This window comes from Gavialis gangeticus, unplaced genomic scaffold (assembly GCF_001723915.1).
Source record: "Gavialis gangeticus isolate Ggan-Ray unplaced genomic scaffold, GavGan_comp1, whole genome shotgun sequence".
Taxonomy (NCBI): Eukaryota; Metazoa; Chordata; order Crocodylia; family Gavialidae; genus Gavialis; species Gavialis gangeticus.
Window position 1 is genome coordinate 6,424,898 of NW_017729024.1, and position 23,274 is coordinate 6,448,171.

The 23,274-nt window shown below is 41.0% G+C and overlaps 1 protein-coding gene across 2 annotated transcripts in view; it reads left to right on the forward strand.

Moving 5' to 3' along the window:
* The window catches only part of MEGF10 (multiple EGF like domains 10), a 162,973-nt gene that overhangs the window by 6,910 nt on the left and 132,789 nt on the right, over window positions 1-23,274 (forward strand). For both annotated transcript variants that reach the window (XM_019516855.1, XM_019516856.1), the window contains exons 2-4: window positions 2,992-3,093; window positions 5,214-5,314; window positions 22,364-22,456. In XM_019516855.1, coding sequence (XP_019372400.1) covers window positions 2,992-3,093; window positions 5,214-5,314; window positions 22,364-22,456 — 296 coding nt within the window. The remainder of the gene's footprint in view (window positions 1-2,991; window positions 3,094-5,213; window positions 5,315-22,363; window positions 22,457-23,274) is intronic.

The window sequence follows — 23,274 nt, forward strand, 5'->3', positions numbered from 1 at the left end:
GCAGGACAAGCGTCATTTCAAGTTCACCCTAAGCTTTCCTGCACTTGCTCCTTTCTTCTCCCTTTTATGCATTTTACCTGGAGTGATCATTTCATAAGTCCCAGCTGCAACTAACACACTAGTAACTTCAGCTCTCCTTTACCTGATGTCCTGCACCTCGCGCAGGGTTTCTGGACTGGGTTCTGGGCACTTGGAATTGTTAAACTTCCCAATCTCCCTCTTCAGTCAGCTGATCAAAACAAGGGGAGATGGTAGGTAGTGTTTGGGAGTAGAAGCTGACAGATTAGGGGTACCAAATGTGCAGAATGCTGTTTGACCACACACTTGGCACACGTTTGTTGCTGGCCCTGGGAATTAGTACTACAGAAAAAATGTACCATGCACTCTCATGGTTTATAATCCCATTATGCAATCAGATGTTGATTTACTGCCAGGACAAACAGTCTGGTTAAGATTTTTAAAGATAACCTGTTATTTTTTTCTCCTCCTCTGAAGTTGGTCTAGGTTCCACTTCCTCCAGTGACTTCTCTGCACAGTTTAGGGCCCTAATCAGTAATCACATAAATTCTTCTATTGGTTTTCACCTGTAATTTGTGGGGAAATTGTGCTGACACTTCAGCATTATATTTCCTGAAAACCAATGAACCAAACCAAGAAAAAGAATTGTTTCTTTTTTACTTGTACAGTTTCTAAACCTGACTAAGAATCCTATCTATCCTATATCTGGTAATCACATATTTGTTCCAAATGTTGTCAGTAATTGTTATTAAACACCATTCTAAGAGAACAGGTACCTTAATCTCTGAGTTCATAAGTATTTTTAGATTGTCTTTTTATCTTTTCTGCTTATAAACTTTCCACTTCCAAAGGAACCATCTTCAGTGGGCGCGTCTACACATTCATTAAAGCACTGTAATTACGGCGCATTAAGTTGAGTACCTGTAATAACAGGTACTAACTCAAAGCGCAGTAATCAGCACTATTGTGCAGTAGCACTGGTGCATGTCTTTTAAGTGATGCTAATACGCAGTAGACTAATTCTCTGAATTAGTAGAATTAGTCTACTGCGCATTAGCCCATTAGCACAGCTTTTGTCATGATGCACTAATGTGCAGTAGAGTTAGACTACTGCACATTCAGCATTTCCTGTAGATGTGTCTGTGTAAGTTTTAGGTTTAGTCTTTTTAGGCTTTTCTGTAGAAGTCCCAGCAGGTTTTTAGTCTCTGCTTCCTCTGGTAGAGCAAGCAACCGTATTTTGTGGCATCTAGCCTGGCTCCCAGCTGCTCAGTAAGGTTACTTAAAAGTTTATTCTCTTTCTAAATCCACTGGAAAATGTATTATAAATCTCAGTCTCCTTGACTGACTTTTCCAGTTTGGTTCACACTTGAGACAGTGGATTTTTCAGCTTTGCATTACTTGTTCTTCAAACAATCTGTTACTAATGCTGTTTGATCAGATACATTACCCAGCAGACCTGTCATTGTCCACGTACTGTACATTTTTCTTTCTTAGTGATCTTTCAATTTATGCCTCTGTTTGTGTTCTTTAGAAATGCTTGATTTACTTTTTAGTTAAAGTTGAACTTTCTTTTGAACTTCTGTTTTACATACGGTATTAGTCATTTTTTTGGACTTTTATATTGAAATACTTCCTGATGATAGTTACTGGATAAGTCCATTAATGTACTGTGTCCATGCCTTCTGTTTTGAATGTATAACTTTCAGCAATTTGAATAGTAAACAGAAAACATTTTTGTCTGATGTCTGTTAATATCTATGCAATATAGTATTCACTAGATTGCTAACATCAAATTGGTGATGATATGCTGTTTTCCATTTCTTAAAATGATGGACAATGCTAAGGTCAGAAATAAGAACATTAACATACTACATCTTTCCACAGATGTCAGTCTAGTGAACTGTAAAGTCTCTTGTTAAACTTCTCTTACAACAATTCAAAAAGTAACAGAATTCAATTATTTTCTGGAAACTTCTGAATTATTAAGTTCGTTAGTTATCAGAGCCCTTGACTTTGAACTATTAGTCTTCAATAAATCAGAATTCTACTGACTAGCTCTTTGACAGAGGTAATTTATTTTAAGAACACTCATTGTAAAAAAAGAAATATGACCTGTCTCTCAAGTTTTACAAATAAGGCATAAAATGAAAGGCTGGTGATTTTTTTTTTTTTTTTTAAAGCAAAAATCTATGTGATCTGAATCTGTAAGAAGCCTGCATGATAATATTACCATGAAGAAGCCAAGTGATATACGGTGATGTTTTTCAGTTAGGGTGGCAATTATTACTATTTTAATATATTTATGTAGGAGCAAATTAAGGCTGGAGGGCCCAGTCCTCCAAATTACTGAATTCTCTTAATTTTCACTGAAGTCCATGGAAGTTGAGAGTGATTAACACTTCTTGGGATCTGAAACTTCATTTGCAGAATAGATAACAAAAACCTAGAAGGATTCAAAAGTCATCTTATATCAAGAGCACCTTAAGTGTGGGGAAGTCTGATTCAGAATTGTCTTTCCTGCTTATTAGGCAACAAGAAATGAAGTCACTATTCCATTTTGCATCTATTCTTGGTAGATTCTAGGTGAAGTACTGACTGTGTCAAAGTTTCTTGGGGCCACTCCCATGAACTGAGATCACAATCATTCTCTGTAGAAAGAGGCAGGTATTAGTTGATAGCATACAGCTGACACTGATTGTATAACTCTACTCCCGGGAGACATTGAGATGGTGCAGCTCTATGGGTTATGCATCTTAGAAATCAAAATTTGGATTAAAAGGAAAACTTGTCTTGGTAAATATAATATTAATATAAATGCTTCTGTGTGTTGTTTGATGGCCGCTACAGGTACCTACTTGTGTTTAGTTATCACTTTTAGCTAGAGCTGTCTTTCAGGGTCAGTTAGCTTTTTGTGAAAATATTTACACTAATCAAAATATACTTGCTTAATAATGTTGTTTTCTTTCTCTCCAGTTATTCAGTTACCGTTCAAGAATCATATCCACATCCTTTTGATCAAATTTACTACACCAGCTGTACTGACATACTGAACTGGTTTAAATGCACACGGCACAGGTAATGTACAGTATCATTGCTTTCAGATTGTTCAGTTACTGGGGGTGTTTATGGAAGATGTATATTTTGTATCAAATGTAGTATACAGGATGTATCAACTAAAGTGACTATACTCCCTACCATTTGCACTTCAGGTGAAGTTAAAAATGTATTTGACTTACACAGTTGTGGCCAACTGTTTTGTCCACACAAGTTGAACCCCCTCTTGTCCCTCCCCGAGTGCCAGTCTGATCTCCCCCCGCCCCCTTCCTCTCCCCTAGAGGTGTACCAGACTGTGCATGGGGCAGTGGAATTGAGGCAGGGAGCCTCCAGCCTCTGACCACAGCCATATGGAGCAGAGCAGAGCAGAGCAGAGCAGAGCAGAGCAGAGGTAGGATACTGCTACAACAGGAAGTGTCACCATTAAGAGCCATGTTATCTCTTCCCTGGCTCTGCAGCTGGAGCAGTTTGATATGGCCAGTGAAGCCAAAGCTTTGAACCCAGCATCAGCTACAGGGCTAGAGAAGGTTTAACTTGGTTCTTGGTGATGACACCTGGACTCTTCTTTTGCCACAGCATCCTGCTCCAAAGAATGCTCTATCCCTGCTTCCATTCCAGTGTCTTCCTTAGATCAGTACCCTGGGGCTTGTTTGCTACACTCAGCAACTACCGATGCCTGCCACTTGTGCTACATGTGCCATGGGTTGGCCACCTGTGAACTAGCAAAGTGATAGCATAAAGGTCTGGCAATATCATAGGGCATATCATGCCAGCAAACATGCCTAGAAGAGGTAAGCAAGTTAGAAAAGAGTATTTTCTACTCCAAAAATGAAACACCTTGACTCCTGTAAAAGGTCTTGGATGACCTTTTATAAATAATGAAACATGGCTTGATATTCATATTTTGTGCACTCTGTGAGGAATGTGAGCATTATTTTCAGAAAAAAGTCTTCCCCCAGGAAATCTCCTTCTGGGATATTTTAACCAAGGAAGCAAGGAACTAATGACTTAAAACTGCTGTAGGCAGCTGGAAAGTGCTCCTCCCTTCTGTGCATGGAAGTGTGCCTGTCAGGGTTGGAGGTGATACCTGCTTCTAGGAGCACCCTGTAGCATGGAACAGTTTAATGTTGATAACTTTATAGGCTTGATGTACTGGCAACTTGTACCTATTTGCCTATACTACATTTAGAAATGCACTGTTCTTTTAATCTGTATTTAGTTGATGAAAGGATTGTATGCTGTTTACTTACAGCAGCCAGTAGGAGAGAGCTGGCAAATTTTCCAGGCTGAAGCTCCGTAAGTGAAGTGAAGAGAAAGAGGAAATAGCTTTAGGATAAATGTTTCCCCTACTCTGGTGAAATTGCTTGTTTAATGTTAGAGAAATGTAATTCTCTCAGTGATTCTGTACCATGATCATGTGACAGATACAGTTGCTTTTCCTCCATGCTGCTTACATAAGGTGCAACTTCTCTGAGATGGTGATCATTGTTAACATCTGCTGAAGTCAGCACTTTGTAAGCTTTGAACCCACAGAGTTCCTCTCTCTCCATCTTGATCCTTCTCTGGGCCTTTGGCTCTTTGAGCCCTTTGCAGGGTAATTCCATTGCCTTCAGAAACTTGTCCCGATAATAGGCCAATCTAAGTGGCCAATTTGTGTTGCCTAGTTTCTTGATTTTACTCCAGAAAATGCCACATTTTGGGGGCATTCGAGGAATGACTAAGATCATTATAGCCCTGGGCAGTAGTGTAGGGATGCATCCAGGTGCCCGGGGCACAGGGGCAGTAGCAATTTCTGGTTACCACATGATCATGATTGTGCAGGTGCCAGCAGCAGCTGCTTTTTTTTTTTTACCCCCTCCTTCCCATGTTATGTCACTGTCCTAGGTAAGTAGCAAGAAAACTTAACCTTTGTGATTGGTTTTTCACCACCCAGAAAAATATGGTTTATAATGAATTATAGTCAGATTTTGTGAAGGGATCACAAGATTAAACTTTATTAACCAATAAAGCCAGGTCTCTGCTCCCCACTCCCCAGTCTTTTCTATGTATCCTCCCAAGATTTTCTTAAATATTTTAACATAGAAAGTGTTTTACTTCTGAGCAATTATAATATGTGTAACATTCCTTTTTTCTTTCATCAGAATCAGTTATCGCACTGCCTACAGACATGGAGAAAAAACTATGTATAGGCGGAAATCCCAGTGCTGTCCTGGGTTTTATGAAAGCAGGGAAATGTGTGTTCGTAAGTTCAAGTTTTTATTGCTTTACTGTTCCTTATGTTTATTAAGATCCTGGATTGGTTCCCTTTTGGAGAGAGGCTTGTGGGACTTGAGTCATAAGGGGCCCAATAATCCAATCAGGTACAGCTTTCATTGAAATCAGTTGTCCAGAAAGATTTAATTGTTACTGAAGTTTACAACGCAAGCATGCTTTCAGCCTAAATTTAGAGCAGAGAATGTACTACTTCTTGTTTGTATCAAACCATTGTGGCTGGTCAATATTACCATGTACATGTAAGGTATGGGTATTCCATGCAAATGTGAGCTGGTTTAGTAACATGGTTAAAGTTAGCTTTTTGGATGTTGTGATATGCATTTTAAAAGTGACGTATAGTATTTATTTTTAGATCTTGGAAAACTACTTTGTGAATGTAATATTATGAATATGTTACCCCATGATATTTTATGTCATTTACATTTTTGTCTTACATTACCCACTGGAATTTGAAAATGCAACGGTCGGGTTGTTTGACTAAGTATAATATTTGTGCACATGAGAAAGCAAGGTGAAAATGAATTGTTATGGTCTACAATCAGATTATCATTTCTTCTGTAATTTAGGATTTTCAAAACATATTTATTAGGGTTGTGGAAGCCAAACCCTAAATATATTTGAACGATTAAATAGTCCATATTAATGATATCTTCTTTCTCGATTTTGAGTAAGCATTTGAGAAATATTATTCCACTGAGCCATTTGGCCAGCCGTAGCATTTTAGCTTACAAATTCATACCAACATTATCAGTTATTTAATGTTAGATATATATAAAGATGAGATGTGCTGCTTTTTGCTCACAGTCAGCTCCAACTTTCAAAGAAACAACAAATATATAAAACAGATCCTTTTAAAAAAGATTGTGGATGTTTTCATGTTATATGAAAGTAAAAAGTGCAAGGTCCATTTAGGGAGCTAACATTGCTTTCAGTTGATTGTCTGATATTGTATCCTATAATGTGCTGAAAGCCTGTGTGTGGAAGTGAGCAGCCTGCAAATCTCATTCACTTCAATGAGATATGAGGGTGTGCAACACTCCACAGGGGGAGCCTGGTGGCTACCATGGCAGGACAAGCTTAACAAGTGCCATGGTGGTGCCTGTTGTGGTTGTTGTTGCGGCCAGGTCTCATTTATAATGAACTTTGTGCAAGCCACATGAATACGTTACTGTGAGGCTACAAAGATTCTTTTTATTGCATATGCATCTTAGAATTGTAATCAAAAGCTTGAGACCTGCTGTAGTTGCTGAAAACACACCATCTTGCCAACGACTGCTAGAGGCTTCACTGGCAGCAATTCAATGGCTAATGGTTACTTCATTATTTCTAATCAGGCTGGGAGAGATTCTTTTTCCTTGGATTCTTGCTGTGGCTGTGTATGAAGAATATGAATTTGGCCCAGAAAGCTTTTTTTTAATAGTAACAAATTTCTGATGTTTACTGTATCAGAAATGACTGTGGGCCAAGTACAGGCTTTTCCATATGATCTGAAAAGGACTTAGCTGCTACTTTTGAATATATACAACTTATGACTCATGTACCAATTAAGTAAGTTATAGCCTCCACTAACCTCATGATAATGTCCTTTATTTTTCTTAGGTTCAAAAAAAAATCCCTTGTTAAAACCCAGCATGATTGTGTGGATTTTTCCCCACCATCTGCTGTTCCTGCAGCATGACATGGTGGCATACTGCTATTATATAATGATTTAATGTCACAATAGGACAGGACACCTTGAAATATCACAGCAATGAATATGTTATTTTCTAATGGTTAGTACTTGAGTATCCAGATCCCTTCATATAATTTGTTCCCATAGGAAGGAGACTGAACACTCTACCTGCAAACTCATGATCCCCAAGGAGCCCTGAACATGACAAATGGCCAAAATGTATCTAATGTACATCTTCAGGGTGGCTACCATTACTCTTTGGTAGTACAGAAGTATTACAGCCTTTAAAAAGTAGTATTGTTCTGATAAATATGAAGTCGCTGATGAGATGCTCAGGAGTAGACTGTAACATAACATCAGGGAACTGTCTTAGCATCATATCTCCATCTAGGAATGTGATTTTAAATTTAACACACTAACGACACAGGTGGGCTAGTTTTACCCTGTGGTTCATTGCTGCAGATATGTATAACTAACCATATTGCAAACACATTTCTCATGTCCCTGCCAGAGCTACTCTGTTGGCAAGGACCATAATGTAGCAGTGCACTTCCTAATAGGAGGTTCATGGAGAATGTTGCCCTATGTCACCTTAGCAGAAACATCACTGACAGAGGAAAATAGATCTCTTCAGGAAAAAATGGCAACCATAATAAATAGATGGCACATACGGCCAACAGGAAAATTAAAATAAACTAAATAGCGGGAAAGTTTCATTGCTGCATACTGTTGTGTCTCTCTGATGCTACAATGGATCTTATACCAGGCAAGGAGACCAAGACAGTTATCTTAAACTACAGGCAAGTTTATTGAACCCTAACAGATACAAGTCTAATTAGAACTGAAGCTGCATTAGCAGTTAAAATTTTTAGGTTTGTAGCTAGTCAAAGCAGATGCTCACCGCCCCATTATGTTATGAATGCAACTTCACTGGTTGATCAGGTCATGAAGTCTTCTCTGAAGCTCCTGGTTCCCATGTTTGCTGTTGAGACAGGATCTTGAATTAGTGACAGTATCTCTTCAGGCTTTCTTGAAGAGTGTTCCAAAGGGTACACTCTCTCACCTCTCTTTTTATACCCTATAGCTTGCATTTCTTAATGCATAAAATTAGCTTAAGTCTTCTTCCTAATGCATATTAATAATCTTGCTTCTGTTTGCTAAATATGGTTACCTTTAACTGGAATTTTGTACTCTGAGATAATCTTTTCATTCTTAGGTAGGGGTAGGTTTTGCTCTGACTGTTCCTTTTTTCCCAAACTATATTCATTCAGTTTAGTTAGCCAATTTCCTGATTCATGTCAAGTCAGGGACAGTATTTTTCTGTCTGCTCCTCCTTTCACCTGCTCCTTTCACTGGGTGCATATCTCAACCACAGTTCAAGTTAAGCATGTAGCTTGAGGTCAGCACAAAGGTCAAACCCAGGCCTGAAGGCCTCCGGGTCCCAATAATACTGTCATGTATGCTTGGCTGGCACCATTGGGCTAAATTATTTTTTGGATTGACAACAGCGTGTAGGATTTTTAAAGTAACTTTATTTTCTATAAAACTTGTTATTTTATCCTTTTATTTAGGAAAGTAGAGGAAGCTCTTGTATGGAAAATTCCCGGAAGAAATTGTCATTGTCCTTTTAAACTGTTGGTTTAAAGAACTTTATGAGGAAATCCTGCTAGTAGATCATTTAGGCATGATGCGAGACTTCACTGTATGCAATGATGCACTGAAGTCTAGTTAAATTAAAAAAATAAGAACTTAAATTTTAGAATATGTAAATGAGTACTAACTAATCCACCTAACGCACTGATTTGAGACCATTGTTTGACTTAGCAGTACTCTCCACTATGAAATTATTTTAGGGGTGCCCCAATAGAGATTTTTGGGGCCGATACTGATAGCTGATATTAAAGGAGGCATATTGGCTGATACTGACCCAATTTCCAATACAGCTGCCTCCAGCTGGGAAGTCCAGTGTGGTGGAAGGGGAGGGAGGGAGGAAGGAAGGGGCGTTGGGGCAACAGATCAATGCCTCCCCCACGGTGAGGGAGGGGGCAGGAACTGCCCAGGTGGGGTGGGGGGGCAGAGCCACGGCTCATGTGGGGGCTGGTGGCAGTGGCGCTGGGAGCAGAGGAGCGGCAAAGTTTGCGGTGGATGCAGCATCCTCCCAGCACTGCCGGTGCCCACTCTGAGCTCAGTCCCCACCAAGAAATGCCCTTCACAGCTCTGGCTGCAGCCCACCCTGCCCCATGCAGATCTGGAGGGCACATGTCCCCCCATATCATCCTGGAGTGCAACCAGTGGTGGAAGCCACCTTCCCCCTTCCCCCCCAGTGAGCTGCGGCTCCAGACCCCACCACCACCTGGGCAGCACTGGCTTCTGCCCCTTCCCCCTCCCTCACCATGGGGGGCATTGATCTGCCCCCCATGCCCCTTCCTTTCCCCCTCCTCTTCCACCACACCAGACTTACCAGCTGGAGGCAGCTCTCCACGCTGCCAACAGTGCTCCTCACTGCCTGAGTGCTGCGCTGTGGTTGCACACATGCACTGGCATTTATTAGCCAAATTATTGGCCCCGTTGGGAGCCAACCCTGTCAGCTGGAGGGCTGCAGGTTCAGAAGATGAGCGCTCAAAAGAGGAGCGCTGTGTTTTCCTAGAGGTGACAAGCTGCCAGCTTCTACCTTCCTGATTAGCTGTTTCCCGTCTCTTCCACTGCCTTCTGGCTGTCCCTCTGCCATGCTTTTCCAGTTCTCTTTCAACATAAACATAGTACACACTAAACACATGCACAAGAGATGTAAGAGAGGCAGATTGTCCAGGGCCACTGCAGATTTTTGTGTTATGGTTTTGTCCTCTTGATTCTCAGAGGAGTTGGTGGTGTGCCTTGTTTCAAAATATTATCTGCATGATTACAAATTTGACACCACCTTGCTCTGTCCTAAGCTGCTGTTTTTCAGTTGTTGGGGTTGACCTGGTTTCAAGTTATGTTTATACCATTTATACTGACCTCCGTGGAAGCAGTGCTTTCTTTAACTGACCAATGAAATTTTGGTTATTTTCAAAAAGGTTGTATGAATGAGTTATCCAGAACAGTGCAATAGGATTTTATTAAAAGATTCTCAGTGCCAAATATTTGACAGCCTTTAAAAATGACAGAGTTTGGAATCATGTCCTCCCGTTTAATTTTTTAACAAACCATATCTGGTGGTGATTTGTTGTCCAAGTCTCAGAAACATATTATTGTCATATAGTATTATGAGCAAAGCTTATAATTTTGCTTCAGCATTTATCTTAGTGCTTAGTTTCATGTCCCTGTTCTTCTGCAAGCTATTATGACAGCATTCTGAGTGTATAGGCTGCTGTGAACATGCAGTGAGTAATCTCATTTTTAAACGTATAATGGAAGAATGCTTATGGATGATGAGACTGAATTAAGGATGTATAGGCATTATTGTCTAGCATTCCTAACTTTTGCTTGAGTTGGCAACATTCATATTGATTTTTGATGAAAGTCCTTGCTCATATATTTCATTAGGCCTATATATGAATAGTTAAACATTTTGTAATTGATTCTTCCTTGGCAAATTAACTATTGACTTTCAGTACTTTTACCACTGCAGATATTTTATTATTCAAGTGTAAAAATATCCTTCCATCAAATAAATGCAAGTCAGGAACCTTATCTGATCTTCATATATGAAATACACTTTTAATAGGGTTATGTCCTGTTTGAACCCCATGTTCCATAAAATACCACCCTGCTTAGAATGAGTTTCCAAATGCTTTGATGCAGATGCACTTGGGGAAAATCTGTCTAGCAAATGACATTCTGATCATCAAATTGACACAGGTAGCTATGAAGGATAACCTGCTAAATTCTTAGATTATTATATACATCCAGTATTGTGTGAAGGAAATGCTGTCCTCTTTGGTTTCTGAGCATCTCAATAATGCCCTTGAACACAAGATGAGTTTAGCAGCCAAACTTAAGAGGCCCTGGCAATACCTACCTTCACATCTTTTTTCCATAGAGTTATAGAATTGTAAAAAATTCAGGTTGGAAGGGACCTCCAGTGGTCATCTAGTCCACTCCCTGCTCAAAGCAGGACCAGCCCCAACTAGATCATTCCAGGCAGGGCTTTGTCAAGCCAGGCCTTAAAAACCTCCAAGAATGGAGATTCTACTTGGTGGTGAGCAAAATATGGCCCACGGGCCATATCTGGCCCACCAGGCACTTCATTCCTTGTTCTCTCATCACCACTGAGAACAGTCTAGCTCCATCTTCTTTGTAACCACCACTTTCTAGTTGCTGACTGTTCCTAATCACCGTCTTTGCCAAGTGCTGCCACTGCCAACATATTTTTTTCAATTTTTGTTGGAGGGAGACCAGAGCAGTAGCATGATGTGGGGTAGGCAAGCAGAGCACATGCCCCAGACACCGCCTAAGGAGAGGGGTGCCAGGACAGGGTGGGTGGGGCTACTGCTTGCCTAGCTTCTCTTCAGATTGATTAAATCTTTCTGCCTGCCTCACTGCTTGCTTCTGTGGCACATGCTGGTAGACCTACTTTTGTAGAGCATCAGTGAAGTCTGATGCTTCTGGGGGGCAGAACTGACCCCCATTTTTTGCCACTAAAATCAACATTATTTTTTGCCCTTTGGAAGGTTTTGGTGGCAAAAAAGGGTGAACATTCCCTTGGCAGCAGCAAGCTCCATTGTCAGTGTAGAGAACTATGATTCCCAGATCACCTTGCACTACATGAGACTGCCTGACTGTGCTTGCTGCTGTTTCTATGCCTGCAGGCAAGAATATAGGCAGGGGGTGTAGAGGGGAGGGTGAAAAACTGTTGCCCAAGATGCCTTTTTTCTTTGCTGCACCTCTAGACCAGAATCCATTGCAGTAGGATCTGTTTGTCTAACATACCTGTAAAATACTATTTAAAACACCTTTGTTAACATTTTTGCTAGTAGTGGTTTTATTCTGCCCACTGATTTTGTGAAAAAGATACTTCCTTCATTCAAAAATATAGTATTTTTTTTCTCTAAACTGAGATTGTAAAAGAAACTGTGTGCAACAAATATTAATCCTATTTTAATGTGTAATTGGATGCCACTCACTATATTCCTTAATATCCAATCACTCACTATAATTGGAGCACTAGGACTAACCCAGACATATTGGATATTCTCTGATAATCAGGATGGGAATTGGGATCACAGCTGGAAAAAAAAGCATTTTTACTTTTACTTTATGAGATGTGGAATCAAAATAATTTCTCACTCTTTCCCTTCCCCCGCAATCTATTGTTTTTCTTGAGACCACCCCAGAATAAATACATGAAGAAGAACTAGAATTTTATTTTTGCTCAAGCTGAAATATCTGAGTCAAATACCATTGTTCTATCAACACTGTTGCTTCTTCAGAGGGAAGCGTCATGTTAGTATGATTAAGGTGGAGGTAACTGCTCTATAAGTGAAGGCTGTGCAAGTCTAGAAGCCTTCTCCCTCCACTGTCTCTATGCATCTCCTATCCAGATAGTGGTGCCTCTTATCCAATAGTGATAGGACCTTTAGTGGAACAGCGTGCAGACAGTATAAGGTTTTATGTACCTTTCCTCCCTCTTTACTCTCACCACCAATAGGAGGCTTTAGTGGTAAGTTTGGAAGCTTTCAAGTGATCACCCCTGATGTCCCATCACTTCCTTTGCTTAAAAGTGTCATCCTCATGGCCCTTCTGGACTGACAGCTCCATCTGACAGTTGTCTGATAGTAGTTCCAACAAGTTAGGAGCTTCTGGGCTCTCCTTTGCTCAACAATTAGCCAGCAAGCAAGAACCTTCAGTGGAGACCAGGGTCATGGAAGGGATTTTGGCTGAGCACCTGAAAGTAGTTCTGTAGTCATGGTATGGATATGCCCACTGTTACTGCATTGTGGGCACAGAGCTTGGTCCACCTGTAGAAGTGGACTATGGCCTGGATGTGTACCTGCAGAGAAGGCAGGCCATGGTTTAGGTCTTTAGCATCATGCACAGGTCCCCTGGTTGCTTAGAGATCTTTCCCTTTATGTTGCTCACCATTTATTTTCAGAGATTAATTGTTTAAAATAATAGACCAGAGGCAGGCAATTATTTTGGGTGGAGGGCTGCTTAATGAAGTTTGATAAGTGTTTGAGGGCCACATGGGTAGCCCTGCCCCTTGACAGTTGCCTTGCCCCCTGCTTGGCATCTTGGAACCTGGACCTAACCCCTGACCTTTGCCACCAGAAGTCCCTCTCCTTGCTCTGGAAATACTCCTTTTGTGAAAGGGGTTGCCGTCTTAGAACTAGAAAAAACCAAACCATACACTGAAGGTCAAACACCTACTATAACATATTTTAATTTTATTACGAAAAATATTTTGTAATAAAATTAAACTATTATAATTACAAAAATATTTTGTAATTTATGCAAAAATGATTTGTGTTTGCATACTCTATATAGTGCAGATTGCATAATAATTCAAGAATAAATTCTTAAATAAATTGTGGTTGGAGGTATGTGTGTGCATGGTGGGCTGTGGGGGGTGGGAGTGTGCATGGTGGGGTATGGGGGTGTATGTGGGGGTGTGAGGGGGTGTGACTATCTGTGGGGAGCATAGGGTATGTTGGGGGTCATATGTGAGGGGTTGTAGGGGCAGGGTGTGGGTATGTGGCATTTGTGGGGTGTGGGGACCCACCCACATACTTCCCCATGGTGCAGCAGCAGCAGCTGGGGGTGCTTGGGGTACTCATGCCTGGCGCAGGCACTGGTGCCCAGTGGCACATGGCTCTGGCCAGTGCTGCACTTTGCAGCAAGGAGCACATCCCCACCGGGCCACCTCTATCACCGACACTCCCCACTGTGCATGCACAGCCCCTGCACTCATGTGCCATGGGAGGGAAGCTCCATGTGCTGCAGCTGGCTGCCTTCCCTTCCCCCTGCTGCGCAGGTCCTGCGACTCTGCGGGAAAGCAGGAGCCGGGACTCCCCTCCACTTCCAGGGGACTCCTGGGACCTGTGCAGCAGGGGGAAGGGAAGGCAGCCAGATCCAGAGCATGGGGATTCCCTCCTGTGGCATGTGAGTGAGGGGGATGTGCGTGCACAGTGGAGAATGCCAGCAATAGTGGCAGCCTGGCAGGGCTGTGCTTCTTGCCCCTATGTGCAGTTCTGACTGGAACCACGTGCCACCAGGTGACAGTGCCTGCACTGGGCACCACCCTGAGCACCACACCTGCTCCTGCTGCCGCTGCTACCTGCCAGAACTGCATGCCATAGGGGCAGTGTAGGGGGGGTCCCCACATCTTCCCCACCCTCCCTCACGCCCAGAAATATGTCCACCTGAGCTCCTCACTGCTGCCACATTCCTGGGTGCAAGCTAAGTGCTGCCACCAGCCCCACACCCTCTGTTGTTGCCCAGCTGCAGCTCTGCCCCTGCTGCTTCCTTACCTGCTCCCCAAAGCAAGTGAGATGCCAGGGAGGCTGAGCGGGTCCCCTGGTAGCTGCAGCAGTGGCAGCAGCAGCCCCACTCAGAAGCTGCTGTTGGCTGGGCTGGGCCCTTCTGCTTACTAGGGTGGGAGTGAGGCACAATAGGGTATGTTGGCAGAGAGTGTGTATATGTGGGTGCCTCATGCCCACTCTCATGGGTGGGAGGGCTGGGTGGGGTACAATTAGTTGGTGGGTGCTGTGGGCCAGATGAAAGTACCTGGTGGGCTGGGTTCAGTCCATGGGCTGTATTTTGCCCGCCCTTTCTGTTTCATTCTCTATACCAACCATATACATATTTGTTTCTCTCAAACCTTTCAGGACATCAATTAAAAAGGGACATCATATTAAAAGGGGACACGGTGTTAGCATAAACATGATACACAAAGCAGGGATATGCTAAAGGAATAGGTGCAGAACATTTGTCAGGCACACACACTATGATTTTCTTTGTTGGAAGCAATTTAGCTGAAAGAGTTCAAATGGGTATTTGTTCATCAGAAACATGAGCCCAACTCTAAAGTGGCTACTAAGCTATTACTCAATTCTTTATAATGCAATTCCTTTGGAGCTGATTGAAAAAAACCCTACTTAATGATTTCAAAGGTTGGTAGATTGACATTTAGGTGAAATTTGCCTGAGTAAAAACAGAATCACATTTTTGAGTCCTGATTCACTCTCTGGCTCATTTGCTCCCAAAAGTAGTCCTACCCAAAGTGCTGCAAACATTTTTATTTGAGTTACTTGTTTCAGATCTGGCTTTTAAAACAGGAAGCCAGTATTGGAAGCTTCCAAAAAAGTGTGCATTACTTTATATTAAAGATAAAATTCTCTCCCCTATTTCAAGATTATCTGTGGTGAATTCTTTTAGATCTTCTTTTGGCATTAGATAATTCTATGCACAGCTGTTTAAACACAGTCTGTAATGGCTTATGATTAAGTAACTTCATATCACTTTCTTAATTACTGAGTGCAGATTCATAAGATGCCGTTCAAAAATTTTGATTCACCTTATTATGTTTCACAGTTCACAGCTGGCCTGATTCAGAAGTGGAGGTGTAAATCTAATGAAACATATAAGTTACATCAAGCAAGTATAATACTTTAGGCAGCAGAATTGGGGAAAGAACTAAATTTTTACCACAAGTGGTTTACTATAGCATATCAGTGTATAAGTAGGTGTTTGAATTTAATCTTCTGTGTTACTCACCTCCAGGCTGTCAATAATTCAATTAGACCTGAAGACTGTACAAGACTTGGAATTGGTGGCAGTTCTAAAATGATTAGTGTTTGAAAATGGCAACTTGATCGGAAACTGAATTACATGCACCACACAACTAACGCTAATGGTTTAATCCTATTTGTATGATTTCTGCATCCCACAGTATTAGTCTGTGGTATGTTTGTAAATATGTTTGTAAAGAATTTGTCACACACTATTTTCAGTCATACTATCATAAAAAGTTCTATGTAGTTAAGGTCTCTGCCACATGTTATACTTAGGACATGATTAACCAGTTAACCATGTCTTAAATTGCAACCCAGACACATGTTAAAGCAATTAATGGCATCCTAAAACACGAAATAAGCTACAAAGTAATTCCAGAATAAAAGTGTAGTAACTTTGTGGTTTGTTCCTTTCAGGCCTTTAATTGAACACATGACCCTGTGGCTGGAAGTCCTGTCAGCTGATCTGGGCTGCCAGCTGTGGGGCCGCACCATGCACTCCTGTGGCTGGGAGCTCCATCAGCCGATGGGGCTCTCTGCCATGGGGGTGTACCGTGTGTCTCCATGACTGGGAGCTTGGATCATATGGGGCTCCCAGCTGTGGGAGCACATGCTGTGTGTCCATGATGTCATAGCAACCACATGATTATTCTGGGCTCCCCCTTCACCAGCAGTAAGGCATGATGGGATCTGAAACTTGATCCCACAATCACACTTCCTGTCATGCAAGTGTGTGGATTGTGCATCACATCCCATTACTCCTTTACTTTCATGTCTGGCAGGAGCCTAACACACCTTTTCGTTTTAATATCCTGTGCCACTCTGCGTATAACTTCCAGTCACTTCCCCACCCCCATATTTGCCAGAGCAGAAATCATTTCTGATCTAGTTAAGAAGAGGAAAATATGTGCATCCTTTCAGACCTGGAGACTGCTAATCCTAAAGACGCAGTCTCTCAGATATTTCCCCCTCACAGGAAGAAATGTCCTTTCTCCCAGTTCCAAGCCATTACTGTTCTTCTACCACTTAGGTTTGGGGTTTTTCCTAGCTGTCAAACTCATTGTTTACTACTTGGAAGTCATTATTATACTGTGCAATCCTGGCCCTAATATAACATATAAGAAATATATTTTATATCTATGTATCTGCTTAAATTGCAGTTTCACGATTTTTGGGGAAACCGTGAAAAATGGCAGTCTCTGTGAAAAATGGCATTGACCACGATTTCCCAGGAAATCAGCTAAAAAAAACCCAATAAAAATAAAATGCTGGCTCTCCAGTGGGAACTAGAGATCCTCGCTGCTGCTGTGGCCCACCTTCACAACCCCCCGAGAAAGAAAGGTGCTGGCTGGTGGGGTGGCACAAAAGGCAGCAGTCAAGATGTCCTTTTTTTGCACTACTTACAACTGATGCACATGCAGTTGCTGTGTTCACTGCAGTAGTAATGACAGCACACTGTTAAGAAGCTACGCTTCTATTTTATGGATTCAACAGTTAGCACAAGAGATGTCTTCTCCTTTCTTTTGTTCTCATTCATCTGCTCAGTAGCAGCAATGGGACCAAATTAAGTACTCAATATGAAATGTTTTTGGACCATAAGGAACTTATGTAAGAAATGTTTTATATTCCTTCTCTGTCTTTGCATGCATAGGATGTGATCCTGAATTTCCTATAAGCCTGAAACACCTGTCAACTTCAGTTTAACGTCTCAGAAATAACAGTGATGTGCATTTCCTTATGTATTTATGTATATAAGACACATCATTCCATTGGGAAATTTACATTTGTTGGGGGCTGGGGGACAGGATTTAATTTGAAATTTTAATTTATCTTTATTACAGCCTTTGGAAGAAATGGCATTTGTCATACAACATCCTTGATGTCAGTGGGCCTGATCCTGCATTTCTTGTGACCTTAAAGAGTGGCCAGTTGAGGAGTCTGGAGTATGCAAGGAATGCAGAAACAACTCCCATAAATATTCTACCCGCGAGTTATTTAGTAGTAAGAGAATTCTTGCGAGCTTATCTCTGATCAATGTTACACTGCTGTAAAACTGAACTAGCACTCTGTTGAAATTAGTCTGGATTTATACTATTGAAACTGAGACCAGAATAAAGTCCTAATTTAGGAGATGCCTTCTGCATTGTACACTCCTGTTTCTTTTTAAAATACAGACCCAAACTTCTGTTTGCTATAGGTTCAGTCAGTGCCTGCTAGAACTTTCTTGTTTTCAGCGCAGCTTTTATATTATGTCATATGCTTGTGAAATTTGATAATTGTACAGGCAAGACTTTTGGCAGCTTAGCTTCAAGAGTGACAGAAGTAGAAAGTACAGGGTATGCGTCCAGTAATATAGCCAAAGTTTTTTGTCACACATTTGCCTGGTGAGTCAGCTGAAAACTCATCACAGTGTTAGGAATTCTTTGACTGGTGTCTCCTCAATCTGAAGCTGGGTTGATTTGTCTTGCATAGCTTGTTTGAGTTATCCCCAAATCCAGGAGACTCACATTGATGATGTGTGGGTAGGCAGGCATACTAAACCCAAATTTCTGTATGATGTGCCTCAGGGTTGGGTCCCAGTTGTATCAATCCCACTACTTGTACTGTAGAATACATAGAAATAACACCAACAAAAGTCTGATATCTGTACTGCTTTTACAAGTTAGTTAAGTAACTGCAAAGGAACCTTCTTTCTAGATTATTTTGCTATTACCTTGAATTGCTGTATGGTTCATTGGTAAGTTTTATAGTAGATTTGACTCAGGGAGCACTTCCAGCTCTTCTAATGCCTGAGGCAACCTTAATTTCAGACAAAAATTTTCAAAGATTCGGATAGTTCATATCTAGTTATAAGGCTGGTGATGTATTATTTAATTTCACTCTTTATGAATTAAACAAAGAAAACAGTGAGATTATATTAATATTTTCTATCAACTGGTGCTTTAAAAATACATTTTTCCATCGTTGATTTCTAATGAAGAGCATTTTAATTCATGTCTGAAAAAGGACTTACCAGCAATAATAGTTGAGAGAGGGGAAAAAAAGGCTGTGAAACTATGAAGTCAACGGCCTAGGGCTCTTTAGTGATTTATGAGGCACATCTTTATCAGACTGATCTCTGTGGGCTTCATTTTTCTTTATCATTCAAAGCTTACAGATGATCACTTGGGCTCTTCCTGCTTGGTTAGAAAAAAATCATTGGAATTACTGATTTTTTTTATCTAATAAAGTTATAGTTTTCCCAGCTCACGCAGCACAAGGTCAGTTTGCAAACAGCCCCTGAACTGTTTTCCTTCAGAGGTTCATCTCTGATTAGCATAAGTGATCCAATTCCTGTTGTGTTCAGAGATGTTACAGAGAGAATTACTGTATCATATATACTTCTTGAAAATTACAACTATTTACGATATCTGTTGGAATTGAAAATGACTTTTTTCCTTTCCCCAATCAATATGGGGGGGGGGAAGAAAAGCTTTTGTTTTGGATTCAAGTACTGGCAGGTGGCTGCTAGGCCCAGAGGTCTGGGTCCAAGGCAAACTAGAACTGAGCCACAACCAGCCCCAGTGAGGGGTGGCTTGTGCTGTGGGGAAGGTGGCATGCAGCTGAGGGAGTGCAGCAGAGACCATGTGGCAAGGTCGGGGAGACCCATGACGTGCAGCTCAGGGGGTATATGGAGAAGACCCTGTAGCCTGCTTCCCCTGCTGCCTTCCCTCTCTTCCATGATTACCTTTGGTTCTGGCTCCTGCATTGGCTGCAGCCTCAATCCTGACCCAGTCCAGCTTGGACCTCCCCTTGGGTGGGCTGGGGCCGGAGCTGCCACCACTGCTGTTGACTGTCTTGGAGCCAGAGCCACCACAGAAGATAAGCAGCCAAGGATGAGTGGCTGGGGTATGGAGGGCAGTTGGCGGAGGGGCAGCAAATTGCCAGGGGGATGATGGGCAGGGGGCCAGGAAGCAGGGTGGGTAAGTGGCTGGTGGGGCAGGAGCAAGCGCAGAGAACAAGGAGTTGGGTGGGCAAGGGGTGGGGTTTCTGCCTACCTGCCTCCTAAGCACTGTTTTCCCTGTTGCAGTGATGGGAATGGGGGGAACGGACAATTTTAAGATAACTCCCCAATACTTAGATTCTATACAGAGAAAATTATAAGAAAATTCATATTTTTTCCCAAATAGAGTCTAATTATTGGGGGGTCATCTTAGATTCAAAGTCATCTTGGATTTGGAGAAAACATTTATCTTAATACAAATTGATAGAATTTGAAACTGAAATTGTCAAGAGTGTCTGTTGCTGCCTGGGGACTCTTCTTTGCATTCTCCTTTATCTGTTTTTCTTCACTAGGAACAGAAGTACTAGACAGTGGGGTCAGTCATCAATGTCTGGAGTATTTTATTTATTGCTAAAACTGGTTGGAAATATTTCAAGATGTTTTTCATTAGGAAATGCATGTTTCTTGAAGTGCCACGTTTTCCTGAGGAAACATTTTGGTGAAACCTGGATTGTGAAATCTTTCTGTGGTCAGGAATGGAATTTTTGGTCTGAACACATGCATGTGAACAAGAAACCTCAGAATAGTCTGTAGCTTTGGGCAATAGTCTAGTGGCTACAGCACTCATTTGGGATGCTGGAGATATTCTCTGTTCAAGTCCCTATTTCATTTGTCTATTTTGAGGCAGAGCTCTCTCTCACTGGCTTCCTCTGTCCTCCCTTCTTTTGTTTCATGCAAAAATAAAAAATCTGAATGAAGAAATGACATGGAAATAGCAAAAACATTTTGCAGGGTGGGAAAACTGTTTTGTGCTTAGCTTTATGTATTATTCCTGATTCCTTCAGAGTACCAGTAATGGCCTGGTCTCTGAGAAAGATTAGATATCTGAACTAAGGACTAGACTAGATAATGTTTGATATCTGGGAGGGCGGGATTTTGTATTGACTTGTCAGCCACTATGATTGACAACAGCTCAATGTCACATACTGCAAAATGCTGTCTTGTCTGCATTTTTGCTTTTTTTGTCCACAAATATCTCTCTTAATTTTATTCTCACGGAGCTCCCTTCTCTAGTAGCTTCATGGTTTTATGACAGTCCTAATTATCCCCCTCTTCCAGGGCTGGCAACCTCTGGCCCATGGAGCCACTGAATCCATCTCATAGACGCAAAGCTTCAGCATGCCAAGAAGTGGCAGCAGCAAACAGATCCTAGTGTCTGCCTATCTCTGATCTGAGCTGGGTCATTTTAGCCTACAGCCTGAGAAGATTCCTGACCAGTGCCTGATATCGGTCTTCTTTAAGCTGCTCCCATTAGCTTCTTGGCTTCTTTTTTCCCTGTGCAAACCATGCTAACAAAACATGTTTCTTCTAGCAGCTGGACCACTTTTAATTCTTCACCAGTAATAATTATACAATGCTTATATACCTTCAAAAAGCTTTGGAAGTGCCAGCATTAATTCTCACCATAACCTGTGATGTGGGTATGCAAGCATTATATATCTCATTTTTATAGGTGAGGAAATTGAAGAAGAAAGATTGAGTTTTGTCCAAGAGGGTAGAATGTGAGTGTCACAGGCAGGATATAGCTTTCCGTTCCTGTGCTCCAAAGATTGGATGAACTCTCCTCCAAATTTGGAAGCAGGATGGACTAATAAAAAGGAAAAAAACAATTTTGGAAAATTAAAAATTTTTTTTTATGCCAAAGCAGAATGATTTTGTGAAATTGAATTTGGACATGAAACATGTCTTGATTAGTTTCATATTTTCACTTTTTGTTTTTAAGCCTTTTCTCTCTTTCTTCTTCTTTTTATTTTGCTGCCAAAGTCAATAGAAGGATTTCCAGGACTATTGTTCACTTTCTAATTTTCCTTCTTTCTCTCTTTCATTTTTTTCTTTTTGTAATCAGTACATTTTCAGATTTACTGATTTTTCATGTGTTGAGGAAGTTTTGAAAGAATAAAATGAGAGGAGGAGAGATTAAACTTGCATGCAATGATAATAAAGATGATGATGTAGTAAAGGATAGCAGGAGGAGAAAGGAGGAAATAAACTGAAAACAATTTTGACATTCTGAATTTTCTGTTGCAGTGGAAAGCTGGAAGCTTTCCCCAAAAGTTTATAGCTAGAGAAAAGCAGCCCCTAATTATTTAAAGAAAAAGAAAAAATTCAACCTGCTCCCTGCAACATGATAATTGTAGGATAATTCTGAATGTTTACATTCTCTATGTCTCTAGTGGACATAACTTTGCTGTTCTGCTTCTGAGTCATGCAGCCACTCATAAAAATGAATATTAAATTACTGTTGTGTTGTCAGGTATTGTGCTTTACCTTCTGTTTCAGGAAACACTTCTGTATGTTTCTTTTTTCATTTAAAAGTTTCAAATATCTTCCCATTGCTAACTATAACATACTATTTGAGCATCCAAAATAAGATTAACTTTTAGATTTTGATATTAGAGAAGAGGTTGCATTGTCTTCAAATACTTGTTACCAACATCTGGAAAATGAATCTGAGGATAAACTAACAAACATGACAATGCCAACATTTTTCTTGTTTTTAAAATATGTTTGGTGGAAGGATGTGAATCAGCTGGATTGGGAAAAGGGCTGGATTTAAAGTGTTCTTACTTTATTCATTTCTTTCTTTGACAGCTCACTGTGCTGATAAATGTGTCCATGGACGTTGTATTGCTCCAAACACCTGTCAGTGTGAGCCTGGCTGGGGGGGCCCCAACTGCTCTAGTGGTAAGTATACACCTGCTGCTGCCCATCTTATGTTCTTTTTAGTGTATTGTACTTCTGTTTTCAGGGAAATTATTGTGACGATCCTGTGCTTTGTCTACTGGTTGTTCTTAAAGGAACTTGCTCTGATTTACTGGGCCACTCTGTGTGTGATCCAGTTTCTCCAGTCAGTTTAACCAAAAGCTAAGTTAAAAAGTCCCAATTCATTGCTCAGAGGGATGCCAGGAAATATAAGGGCTTATTTGCTGGGAACACAAATATATTTGGGCTAATAAAAGCTTTATTTTATGTATGCATTAAAACATGAAGGAGCATTCGGTAGTCTCCTGCTGCCCTTTCCTCCCCTCATTTGATTTACCTGTTGTTCGCTCATTTCCACTCATTCCTTGTCTGTTGATTTGCTGTCACTTCCCATTCACTTCAGTCCCCACAGTGATTATAGAACCTAGTCTTTACTTGGTCACTTTCTCTTAATTTCTTTCTCCATTTTCCATCAGCCTTTTTCAAAGTATCTTCCCCTTTATCTTTGCCATGTGTGTGAATGAGAAAGAAACATTGAGAGAGACAAGAGAGAAGGAATGGAAAAGAGAGAGAGAATATGAGTGCAGGGAATATTTTATCTCCTTTTCTTACCTAGTAATTCTGCTTTCCCATGTTGATGGCACCAAAGAGTTGCAACTCTTATCACCAAGCATTCTGTTTTTTTCTGCCAGTGGATACAATGTGCAGCCACATGACTTCAGGGAAGTGTGAAAACAAGGGTTCAATTTTTATGTCTTTTTTTTTTTTTTTAAAGAAGTGCGATAAGTAAGTAATAAAAT